Genomic DNA, 11,908 nt, shown 5'->3' with positions numbered 1-11,908 from the left:
TTTTTTTTTTTTTGGTCCTTTCCCTCTCAACAGCATCCAGGAAAGGGAAAGTAATAGTGTCTGGAATGGCCGGGAGGTAGAAGAGATGTGGTAAATAAAGTAGGGTTCTGAATATGCATTCATTTCATAGCCAAATTTCATTTGCTCTTTGACCCATAGTTTTCAATATAGAAATTTAATTTCCCTGACGTGTTCTCCACGTTTTTTTCTTCCATTTTTATTTAAATTCTAGTGACTTAACATATAGTGTCATACTGGTTTCAGGAGCGGAATTTAGTGACTCATCACTTACAAGTAACACCCAGTGCTCATCACAAGTTTGCATATGTTTTTGAACTAGACTTGACTCTGCATTGTTTTGGTAACACAGTAGGTCTCTACATGTTATCTGATCAGTGCTGTCTGATGGAAATGTTCTGTATCTGTGTTATCAATATGGTAGCCACTAAGCTACATGGCTATGGAGCACCTGGAATAAGGCTAGTGTGGCTGAGAAACTAAATGTTTAATTTTCATTAATTTTAATATCCTCACGGACCTTGTGACTACCATATTGGACAGCACAGGTATCAGTTGTCTTAGTCTCTTTGTAAAGAAGCAGACCAGAAAATAATCCCAAACAATTGGACCAGTGTGAATTCAACCCATCAAGCTTTGTGGACATACATAAGCTATGATCATATTTATATCATAAAAGTCCACTTTGGTATAACTAACCTTCCAAGAGAAACTAAGTGGAAAGAAAAATAGCTTCCCAGGCCAATAAAAAGCAATCTGAGCATGATGATGCAACATCAGGGCACAGGTGCTAATAAATGAAATGCAAGGTGACAAAATCCAGGAGAGGTAGGCTCACCACCGTTGGGGTAAGGCCTCCCTCCCTCCAGTTCACTAGAATAGTCTGTGGACTCCACAGGGAAACTTCAGCCAGGCTGCTCCAGCTTTGGTTTGATTGAGATGAGATCCAGATGGATGACATTCACGTTGTCAACATATGAGAAGTGGCTCAATTTCATGACACGGCACCACAAGCAAGCCCACGCATGCCAATCAATTAAATTATGGTGGCATTAGCTTAGGACGTGCAGGTTCTGATATTAAAGAAAAATCTAGCAGAGCCAACACTGGTTGACGATCCAAACTGCAGTGAAGGCTTTGCTTATTCTAAGAACAATCATTTTGGCAAGGGACGAAGATGCGGGCAACTCCAGAGAAGCAAGGAGGTGCAGGTTGCAGGCAGTATTGGGAAACAAGGCACAAGCAAGTTCTGGGTAGATTCATGGTCTGGAGGTCCATCTCAACCTGCTTCTTTGGACCTCTGACAAATGGATGGACTTCCCAGACCTCCCATGTGCTTTCCTCTGGGAAGCCTTCCCCAGTCCCCCCAGCTGGGACAGCTGGACCTAACATGTAGGATGCACTCAGCCATGTCTCCTAAATGAATGTTCATCGTTAAGCACATAAGCCATATCATAGTGTCTTGTGTGTAAGCATACCACGGTCACTTATTCAATATCTAAGAATAAGAGACCAGTAGGGGCAAAGAATGCTACTAAGTCTGGTATAGTTAAGTAGAGGATTCATCTAGAAGGTCAGTGCGTGGTAACAGGGTACTGAGACAGGGTACTGGACTAGATCCAGAAGTCCTGACTTTCTTTCCGGTTCCGTCTGGGACATGGTGTTGTTCGTGGCATCTCATCTCTCAACTTTCTTCATCTGCAAGATGGAGACAGCACCTGCCTTGGGTCGAAGGCTTTCTCCGGAGACAGCACTGGCTCTGAAGTCCAGGCAAGTCTAGATTTAAATCCTAGTGACTGTGTGACCTTAGAAAAGCCACTTACCCCTGGGCCTCAGTTCTCTTAGGTGTGAAATGGGAATCATAAAAGCTATAGTACAGAGCTGGCCCGGGGAATAAATGAGGCAATATCCATACAGCATAGTTCTCAGTGCTCTGTGAGTTTTCAACCAATAATTATTTCTATCATTATTTGAAGGGGCTTTGTAAACAATGAAGTGTTCAGACAACTACATTGTGTTGTCTCTGGGTAATACAAGGCTTCTCGTCTAGGACTGGCTCAGGGGTGAAGACATCCTACAATGGCCTTTTGAAGATTCAAAGGCTAAGCTCTTGGAGAAGGTATCTAAATGAGCATTTACTCCATAATTAATTCAGAGTACAGTATTGTAGTGTGTGTGTGTGTGTGCGCGTGCGCGCACGTGCACGCGTGCATGCACGTGTGTGTCTAAAATCTCAAGCAAATCTAGAGCTCTGATACTTTAGTTCCTGCATATTAACTTCATTTCCTAAAGTTCATTCCTTTCTTTTTTGGGCAAAAAAAGCACTTGCCTCTGGAGCTCTAGTAATAGAATAATCAACACATCACACATACTGTGAACCCTTTACTGTTTTGATCCTCAAGACTGCTCTACGGGATACATACTATTATTACTCGCATTTCCCATAGGAAGAAACTGAAGCACGGGGAGGTTAAGTTGACCAATGTTACTCAGCTGGGGGAAGAACTGAGGTTCACACCCAGAATTCTGGGTGTGGAGCTGATGCCCTAGGCCACCGTGCTACATTGTGACTCAGTGCCCATCAGGAGTCTGTTGGAAGAAGCCACAGAAAGAGCAATGATACTCTCTATAGGAATGGAGAGGGGAAAACATAAAAAAAAATTAAAAATAATAATTGAAAAATCTGATTTAAGGTTTTATCATTTTCACAAATTCAGGTTTAGGTCTGGTGAGAGGGAAAAAAATCAATTCTCTTTGAGTAACCCGCTAATATTAATTTTCTCTCTCTCACGCTTGGGAAATTCAAGCAAATCACTCATCTTTGCGTAGAAATCAACAGACAACTGTATTTGGAGTATGAGTAACCAAAGGCAGAAGGGTTAAGTAATGTCAGTCACTCCATTTACATTAATATTTTGTCTTCCTCAGTCCTCTTCAACTGAAGATAGACTGGGCCCAGTTTTATCTTCCTTGAACATATTTGACCAGATTTTCATTATTCTTAATTATGTTAACTCAAAGGGGATGGGGCCCAGGGCCTAATTCTTCCACTGCCATTGCCCAGATGAGAACCGCAATTAGCCACTGAGGAGGACACATGAGATGATATACCTGTTATATTTCGTTACTCCTTTTATATCTTATGAAAGATGCTTCTTACTCATATCTTTTGAGAGAAAATTACTGATAATCATCAGCTCCCATCTCTGGTACTAATTATTTTGCAAGATAGGGAGACTTTAAAAATACATTGTGCTATAAGTTAGCGCAACCATTCTGAAGAATAATTTGCAATACGTAATGAATGTGAGGATGTAAAAGCCCTCTAACCAGTACTTCCCCTCCTAGATATACAGAGAGAAATTCTTCCAGAGCTTACACAAAGAGAAACCCGTAACATTCACTGAAACATTGTTTGTAATTGCAAAAAATAAGGAAACAAAGAAACAACCAACACTTCCATCAATAGGAGGATGAATTAACGGTGATATATGGTGTATACCATACAGCAGCTATAATGAATGAGCTACAGCTGTCAGTAACAACTTGGAGGCATCTAAAAACAATGTAGATAGAATAAAGTAAGGAGCAAAGGATGTTACAATGTGATATCGTTTCCAGAAAGTTTTAAGGCATGCAAAACCAAGATGTTATCCGTGTAGACAAACATATGAAATATAAACATAAAAACATGCAGAGAAATGATTAACAGCAAACTTAAGAAAAGTTACCTCTCAGGAGAGAGAGAAATGGGGATTGGGGAGAAGTAACAAGGGGGCTTGAACGGTATTTGCAAAATTAATATTATTGATATTAATTAACATCTGTTATTAATATTAATAATTTAAAATATTAAGCAAATATTATAAAATGATAAGAATGGTCAAAGCTGGATGGGTGAGCTTTATTGTTTTATTATCTCTTATTATTGGAACATTTGAATGCCAACTCCATGACACTGAGGACTTTGTTTTGTCGACTGCTCTATTTCTGGAACCTCGAAGAGTGCCTGGCATGTACCAGGTCCTCAATGAATTGTTAACTGAGAGAATGAATGCATGATTCTCCTTGCAGTTCTGTATATTTGAAATAATTATTTTAAAAATAATAAAATTCTAAAGAAAAAATACAAAAACATTGTGTTTTCCCATAGCAAAAAAAAAAAAGGAAAAATATTTAAAAATTAGGGGAAAATGAAAAATACTGTGACTTTTCATAGCACAGATAATTGTGAAATCTGTGTAAAAGGAAATTGTAGAAGAAAGGAGGAGACTTGGGAATTCAATGCTTAAATTAAGGAGCTTCCAAAAACAAACAAACAAAAACCAGGTTTAAAGATGGGAGCAGGGAGGGGAGTGGGCAGTGGGTTGGTTCACTTTTGGAACAACTTATCCTGAAGATCCTGAGGCTACGGAGTGGAGCTATCTGGATTTGTGTTATGGGAAACAAAGAACTGGATCAACAGCTCAGGCCTCTTGAGTTGCACTGTTTTCTAACCAGACCAGAGCTATCTTTGCTATCAGTGCCTGAAGAAACTAAAGTCCGTGCCCTTGAATGCAAACACCTTCCAGATCCATGAGCAGGGCAAGGTCTTCTCCAGCCCCACCACACAGCACAGCAAAGCACAGCAGCAGGGAGCCCTGTCGCATGTACCCCAACATTTCCAGGCAGTCCCCAGTTCCGAAAAGGCTGGAAGAAAGAAACACAGAGACGAGCTGCTTCCGTGCCCATCTCCTTGAACACATCAGGAAATGGCAAACCACAAGAGCATGCACCTGGGTCAGGCATGCAGGAACACCAAGACAAACAAGTGGAAAAGTACCTCGGAAGTCACCTTGCAAGACAGTAACTTAGAGGTGTACTGGCAGAGAGGGAAAAGAGCAGGGTTAGTACACAACAGAGACACACTCGCACAACACCCCCCAGCTGGAAACTGGCACCACGCTGGGGGTGGGAGGGAGGGGAAGTAACACCAGGAGACCATCACACACCCACACCAGACTCGCTTCATCTGATATTAGTTTATTTGAAAATCTGTATCTTTTGGAGCATGTAGATACCCTGCTATTCATTAATAAAAATATCAGATAAGCCATATTTTGTTAATTCAAAATTCGTAGCTTCCACTTTCTGGGCTTTGAATTAACAAGAGTCTTCCCCGCCCCCAGATACAAACAGCTGCCCACCAGCAAGGTCTTTGCTGGCCATTTTGGATTTGCTAGAATCTATAGCCAACCAGCCTCTTCTCTTCCTGTAGTTCCTTTGAGCCCCACAGTAGTCTTAAAGCCCACTGCCCCACGAAGGAAGGACCTCTAGCACGGGCTCAGGACTTGATTTGAATACAAGGTTTGTGGGGGCAGATCCTGTGAACCTGAGCTGTGGATGGCACTGACTAGGGAGGGCACACAGCCATCCTTGTCACTATTTTGGGGGCCTGGATAAGTTGCTGACAGTGGGGTGATCATGTAGGAACTAAAATGACCCTTTAGTTCCTGTAGGACACTAAAAGTCTCTGCAAGAAATGCTCAGAACAAAATGGGCCAGCTATGGGAAATGACACAGAAGAATGGACTTTGGGCAGCTCCCCTCCGGAATTATGGTAATGGTAATGACCTTGCATTTACACAGCTTAGGACACTGGAGGCATTTCTTGGTCTTTGCCACTGGCATCCACGGACTGGTTCGGTGGGGTCATATGTCTGTGGTCATTAACTGCTTCTAATGTGTAGCGCTAAAAATGATAGTTCTGTAATGACCAGGCTGATGACTTGCATCTGATGGATTCTCTTTGTACCCCCACAGGGTATGAGCAGCTAGGAGAAAGCTGGACAGCACGAAACATCCTTGCTTGTGGCTAAGCTTCCCATGGAGCCTGCGGTGTGGGGCACGGGATGGGCCTCCCTCATCCACTCACTGAGAGTAAATATGGCCACGGGGTGTCTTGCTTTGAGGGGGAATGTGTGCGAGGAATTCTTAGAAAACAGTAACTGCTAGCCCCCAGCTTTGACTTAACCCAGGAGAACAGGTGAGGCCTTCTCTTATTCCAAGACAGGCAGTGACGACTGAAAGACATCTCAGTAACTATTTTGGGGGTAAGAGAGAGAGTAGAAAACCCACCAAGAGTAGATCCTATGCTAGAAGCCGGGTTGGGGCTGAATGCGTCTAGGAGGCTGTAATTTGGATGCAGGCCAGCATCACTTCAACTGAGAAAGGGAAAGCAAATCCACCAACCTGTTCAAGAGCATCACTGACTCAGGAACCCATCATCTTCTGAGGCTCAGGGAACAACTGGCCAGAAAAAAACACTTTTGCCTGAATATCCTTCCTTTGCAAGGCATCAGGGAACCTTTTAGGAAGCTATGATTCATCAGTCCATCATGTGTTACATGATGGACCAGAGATGGCATCAGGCCCAGCTAAGGGGACACTTCCACAAAGAAAACATTTCCAGATAAGAAACATGACTGTTGCATCTGGCTGGGTGATGCCTTTGCAAGGCACAGAAGCAGCAGGCTGAGGGGGTGGATGGGGTTGAAGCTCAGTTCCCACATTCCCCTCACAGTGTGGCAGGGGCAGGGGTGCATCCTAGAAGAGGAAAAAGGGTGCCTTTTTCGAATTCTTACAAGGGCCTTGTGAAGGCTGATAAACAGCCAGGGTAAGGAGGTAAGGGTGGGGACAGCAACCTCCCTACCCCCAAATTAGCTGAGGAGTCCTAGTCAGTGGGACCTGGCTGAAGCCTTGAGCATGGAGACACTCATCAGTGACCACATCACACAGAGCATGGAAACCAGCAGGTGGCACCTGCCCAAGGTCCGAGCTGGTAATAAGGGTGGCCACGTGGGGATCACTTCTCAAGAAAAGGGACTTTTTCCAGTTCCTCGTTACTGACTTTTTCACCAACTGCGAAAGCAGGAGGACATCCACAAGTGACTTAAGATCCCCAATGCAGGGACTTGCGGGTAGGTATCCCAAAAGAGAGTCAGGATTGAATTTCCCATCTTCTGTCGTTCTCTGAGCCATCCCCTTGTTTCCAGCAGAAGAGAGGGACAGCTCGGGGACATGAAAAAGGCCACCGAATGCGGCAGCTTCCCCTGCACCATCCCCTGGCAGGGCATCCATGAACCAGCGGCCTCCTTCTGGTCCGGCATACGATTTTTTATAAAGTGGGAAGATTTAAGCTGGAAATGAGCTGGGGACCGGACTCCAGAGACCTCTGCTGCTCTGGGGTGGGGAAACGGAATCTGTTTGGAAACGCAAGGATGTCTTTCTCGGGGGCTGGCAAAAACCACTTGTGAAAACTAGAGGCACAGCTCATGGTTTCCCTTGACTTCTCTGTCTGCTCTTTCTTCTGTCCTTCATGCTCAGTAAGACCACGTGTCTACTGTAACACTACACATACATCCTAACTGCCCCATTTTGTTTTTAGGTCTTCCTTCTCCTTAGCAAGCAAGTAAGAATGCTTTTCATTCCAGTCAGAAAGAACTCGCCACTTCCTATGAGCAAACACAAGGTTTGGTCCTGACCGTGTGTGCGGGACCCGGAGTGCAACCAAGCGACTCACTGGAAAGAATGCTGGCAGGTGGATGCGTCAGGTGACCCCGGACTCAGGTGAGCCATGGGAGGCTTCTGGAGGGTGGAGGAGCTAAGAAGCCGTGCTTCACCCTCAGAAGAGTGTATGTGAACGGCACCGGGAAAACTGGACTACCGGCTTCTGGGGCAGGGAAGCCAGGTACGCAGTCAAACATCAACAATCCATTGGCTCCCTATGATTATCCTCCTGGTAGAAGAGATGATTAAAGAAGGGGCCAGAGATCGGCTAGGAAAACAAATGAAGTTTGTTCATTCCTGCAGGGAAACCTCAACACGTTCTCCAGTGACTGATGTAGATCCAGTAGAAAGGACACCCTGAATTAAAAGGCCTAAGGGATGAAAGAACAGGTGGCTCTAAAATCAAGTTTGGCTGATGGTCACATATGGGCTTTAGAAACAATCCGAGTAGGGTTTTGAAGTTTTGAGTCTCTTAAAAGAGGATATAGTGGATTGCATAGATTTTGCTCTGTTCCTAAGAGTTTCCTACAACAAACTTGGTTCTCTTGTAATATCAAGAACAGTGCAAAACACCTGGCTTTGAAATCCAAGGTCTGGGGATATTAACAGCCTGATTAGTTAATAGGTTTCTTCCTTATGCAAAATGTTCATTTACTTGAGAAAAACAGAGATGGGAGGCTCCCACTTGGTTGAGGACGTGAGGGATGATTAGCATACTGAAATGTTGATTCCAAGTAGATTCCTGAATACAAAGGGGAAATCCAATCTGGTTGCATCCTGAGTTTGCACTAAGGTGGCTTTCAGCCTCTGTGTGTGGAATGCGTAGCAGTGGGCTCTTCACTTTCATGGGGAGTATCTGCACTTCGACACAAAAGGCACACATAGGCAATGTGCAGACTGTGCTTAGAAAACACCTGCAAGGGTCACATGCAGAGTGGTTCTGTTCATTCTTCCCCTTCCATGCCAGGATGCAAGGGGGACCCTCAGCTAACCTCTACCACAGCTGCTGATATACGGCGTGGACTCACTGGGAGAAAAGAAAACAAGCCTCTTACAGCACTAAGCTTCAAAAGCACAGGCTCCAGAAAATACCCAAAAGTAAACTCTGTATTTTCAGTGGGGCTGCAAAGAAGTGCTGGCTAAGGTGACTTTCTGCTGCTTGGGGAAGGAGCCCCAGCAGCAGAACTGTCTGCAACAGTGACTGAGGGCCAGGCACCATCCACTGTGCGGTAGGAGGAATGGCCCCCGAATGCTCCAGCCGAACAGAGCAGCTAAGGCAGTGTTCTAGGCAGCTTAGGTGTAAGCTAAGGGAGAGCCTGGGGGAAGCAAGTGAGTCAGCAGCTGCTATAGATGTGTCTGGGGGAGAGCCTGGGGGAAGCAAGTGAGTCAGCAGCTGCTATAGATGTGTCTACTTTCTTTATCACTAAATATTTTTTAAAAGCACCGTTCGGCATCTGGCTTCAGGTCCCGAAACCCTTGAACTTAGCCAACCAGGATATGCGAGGCAGTAAGGAGGCATGGGATTCTGACTGTGAGCCCGTAGCATTCAGGTTTAAGGTGACCCAATAATTTATTATCCAAACTGGGGCAGTTTTTAAAAGTGAAAGGGGATGCTGTTAAAAATTACACCAGGACCACAGGCATAAGCCAGCACTGTCCAGGTCAGCTGGGCAATGTCTTCAATGGACCCAAGCTATTTGTGACCTAGCTGAAACTGGGGGGTGGGCCACGGCCACTTCGATAAATGGTACGAGACTGAGGCCACCAGACTCCCAGGAAGTCGGCATGGGCCCCTGAGGCTGGTCCCTGGGCTCCTGGCTATGGAGACCGTGTCTCTGACTGGAGAAAGAAACTCCAGAGCAGATGATTTCCTTCATGGCTCATGTGAATGTCACGTGCAAAGGTGTTGAGAACCGAGGGTAGCAGGGTAGCCCTGTGGTTTCTAACTGTCATTTTAAATGGCTCTTTCCTGCCAAACTGTACACACACGCTTGGTAACACCCCAAAACCCATTCAGCCTTCTGCACGCTGTGTCATATTTATGGGGACTGCTCAGAGTAGACAGTAAAAGGGACAGCATCATCAGAGTTCTCTAGAGAAATAAAACCTCTACGGGGCGGGGCCAGCAATGGTAGCAGGGAGTACCCGGAGATGATGTGGGGGTGCTTGTGTCCTTCCTCCTGTGTTGTGCTGATGTGTTTGTTTTTTTTTCTTTTCCCCTACACACCAAACATCATGCCCTGCACCAGCCTCGCGGTGGGTTCCAGTACACTCGGCAGCAAAAGGACCCACTCCTTGCATCATCCACATTCTTGAGAAACATGGCAAAACCCCCAAACCCAACTCCAGGCACATTAAACGGACACATTTGAGAATTGGTTTCGGAGCCAGGACACTGGCCAGACAATGGCATACACACCCGTGCCTGAACGGAGATAACCGCATGCCACGCGGACGTTCACCCTCAGAGAAGTGAAAGAGGAAAGGAGGAAAAACTTACACTACTATCATCCATTCTCTCACGCCTTTTAGATTTGTGGGTCTCATAGTCTTCCATGAGGGTCTGCATCAGATTCTTGGGCCGCTGGGATCCGGCAGCCTCTTCGGGGGCTAAGTCAGGCTGTGAGCTGGGGCCTTCAGGTGAGGGGGATGGAGGAGGTTTGACTTTCTCTATTTTCCCTGAAACAACACGAAGAGAACACCCTTTCTAAGCTTGTCCGCTCATGACTGCTTCCAGAAAGAACACTGGCAAAAAGCAACCTCTGACAGAGAGCGGTACCAGAATGGTTGTTAAGTGTGGGTCACTGCTTCTACTGTCATTTTGCAGTAGAATATACTGCAGGGACCAAAGGTTAAAGATGATGTCACAAACCCATCCGACAAAGACCTCAAGGACACCAGTGCTACAAAGTCAGTCAGACCAAGGAGGCCTGCAGGCACTCTGGAAATGTATGTTAGACAGACACTGGCTTCAGTTGTTCTGGGGACGTGTCCTCTATCACAGATTCCAGAATTCGACTGTCAGAGGTGGCGGTGCTGCCAAGCCTTAGAAACCCACGTTTTACAGTTGAGGAAAACAGGCTCTGCAAAGGGGACGTTGTGCTGAGGTCCCAGGGAGCTGGGCATGATTCCAGGTCTCTTGCTTTCCTCACCAGGTTCTTTCCTTATATCAGAAGCCACCAGTGGGCAGCTGACCTGCCCAGCCTTTCTGCATGGACGGGACTACAAAACATTTGAATGAGAACCAGGCTTGTTGTTCCCAGGTCACCCCAGTCTTCTACTGGTCAGCTTCATTCTTGACCTTACCTGCCAGGGTCCTGAGAGCATACGGTTTGAGACTCTCAGACCTTAGGGTCGGAACATCAACCAAGGCAGGCTGGATGTTGTAGAAGGGTGTGCGCCAGACTTGGGAAAGGTGAGATTTTTAGCTTTGAAAGTGCCCTACAAGAATTCTCAGGATAAGGACATCAGATCAACTGTGATGCCGTGGTGACTCCAGACACTTTCATTAAGACCGTCTGCATCCTTCCCTCTTGGGAAATGCCCAGCCCTGACTTCGGCCCTGACTTCGCGGGGTGGGTTTCATTGCCAGAGCCCCAAATGCACCTCTGAGAAGTATCTTCAGGTGCAAAAGCCATGATTTTTCCAACTATGCCCATCGTGGGAGACACAGCTATAGGGTGTGTGAACAAGGAATGTGGAGGAAACACACAAATAAATAGGGCCATTGGAGTCTAAAAGTTTGGAAACCACCAGGGGAGGAGACAGATCCCTTTCACCCCTTTCATTCCCAAGCGGAAGGTGGCTCTGTTTCTTCCTCTCCCTCCCTAGACTTCTAACTTGGCAACTGCTGTAGCCACAGTCACAAGTGGAGCCTGGGGACCATGCCTCCATGTGGACCACTACAGCTCTTTTCTGGGCATAGCTCCTTTTGACGGGAGTACCCTCCCCACCCCCTAGAGTTCAGAAAACCCAGGTTTTAATTCTTGCACTTCCATTCACTAGCACTGTGTTGACTGTAAACAACCATTTCATGTTCCCACTCTTACCTTGGGCCGATCACTTAAGATCTCTAAGCTTCAACTTTCCTAGTTATAGAAAGAGAATTTGGGAAGAAGTTATCTTTGAAGTCCCTTCTAACTCAAACATTTTGCTATTCTGTCAGATATTTCTGGCAAGAGGATCAATCTTTATTGGTTAAAAAAAAAGGCATATGGCCATTATATTTGGCAAATTAGGTGCAAAGTGGTTTTTAATATACAGAGCACTCTATCTGCAGACTCACCCTTCCATCATAACTTAGTGAAACCAATTGTCTTGACCTAAATTACCCAGATCACTA

General features: G+C 45.5%; 1 protein-coding gene across 3 annotated transcripts in view; it reads right to left on the bottom strand.

The window, feature by feature from the left end:
* LOC114213559 (PALM2-AKAP2 fusion protein) overlaps positions 1-11,908 on the bottom strand; it is a 106,154-nt gene that overhangs the window by 4,001 nt on the left and 90,245 nt on the right. The window contains exons 2-3 of one of the 3 annotated variants that reach the window (XM_088018883.1): positions 10,067-10,245; positions 4,841-4,879 (exon numbers count right to left, since the gene is read on the bottom strand). The exons of 1 other annotated variant lie outside the window; for it this stretch is intronic. In XM_088018883.1, the coding sequence (XP_087875009.1) occupies positions 4,841-4,879; positions 10,067-10,245 (218 nt within the window). The remainder of the gene's footprint in view (positions 1-4,840; positions 4,880-10,066; positions 10,246-11,908) is intronic. One more of the 3 variants, XM_028108814.2, reaches the window with a different exon arrangement.

This window comes from Eumetopias jubatus, unplaced genomic scaffold (assembly GCF_037043125.1).
Source record: "Eumetopias jubatus isolate StellerSeaLion01/CBP00866 unplaced genomic scaffold, mEumJub1_p1.0 scaffold_15, whole genome shotgun sequence".
Lineage (NCBI taxonomy): Eukaryota > Metazoa > Chordata > Mammalia > Carnivora > Otariidae > Eumetopias > Eumetopias jubatus.
Note: the sequence above shows the minus strand (reverse complement) of the source record. Positions and strands in the feature narration are given on the sequence as shown.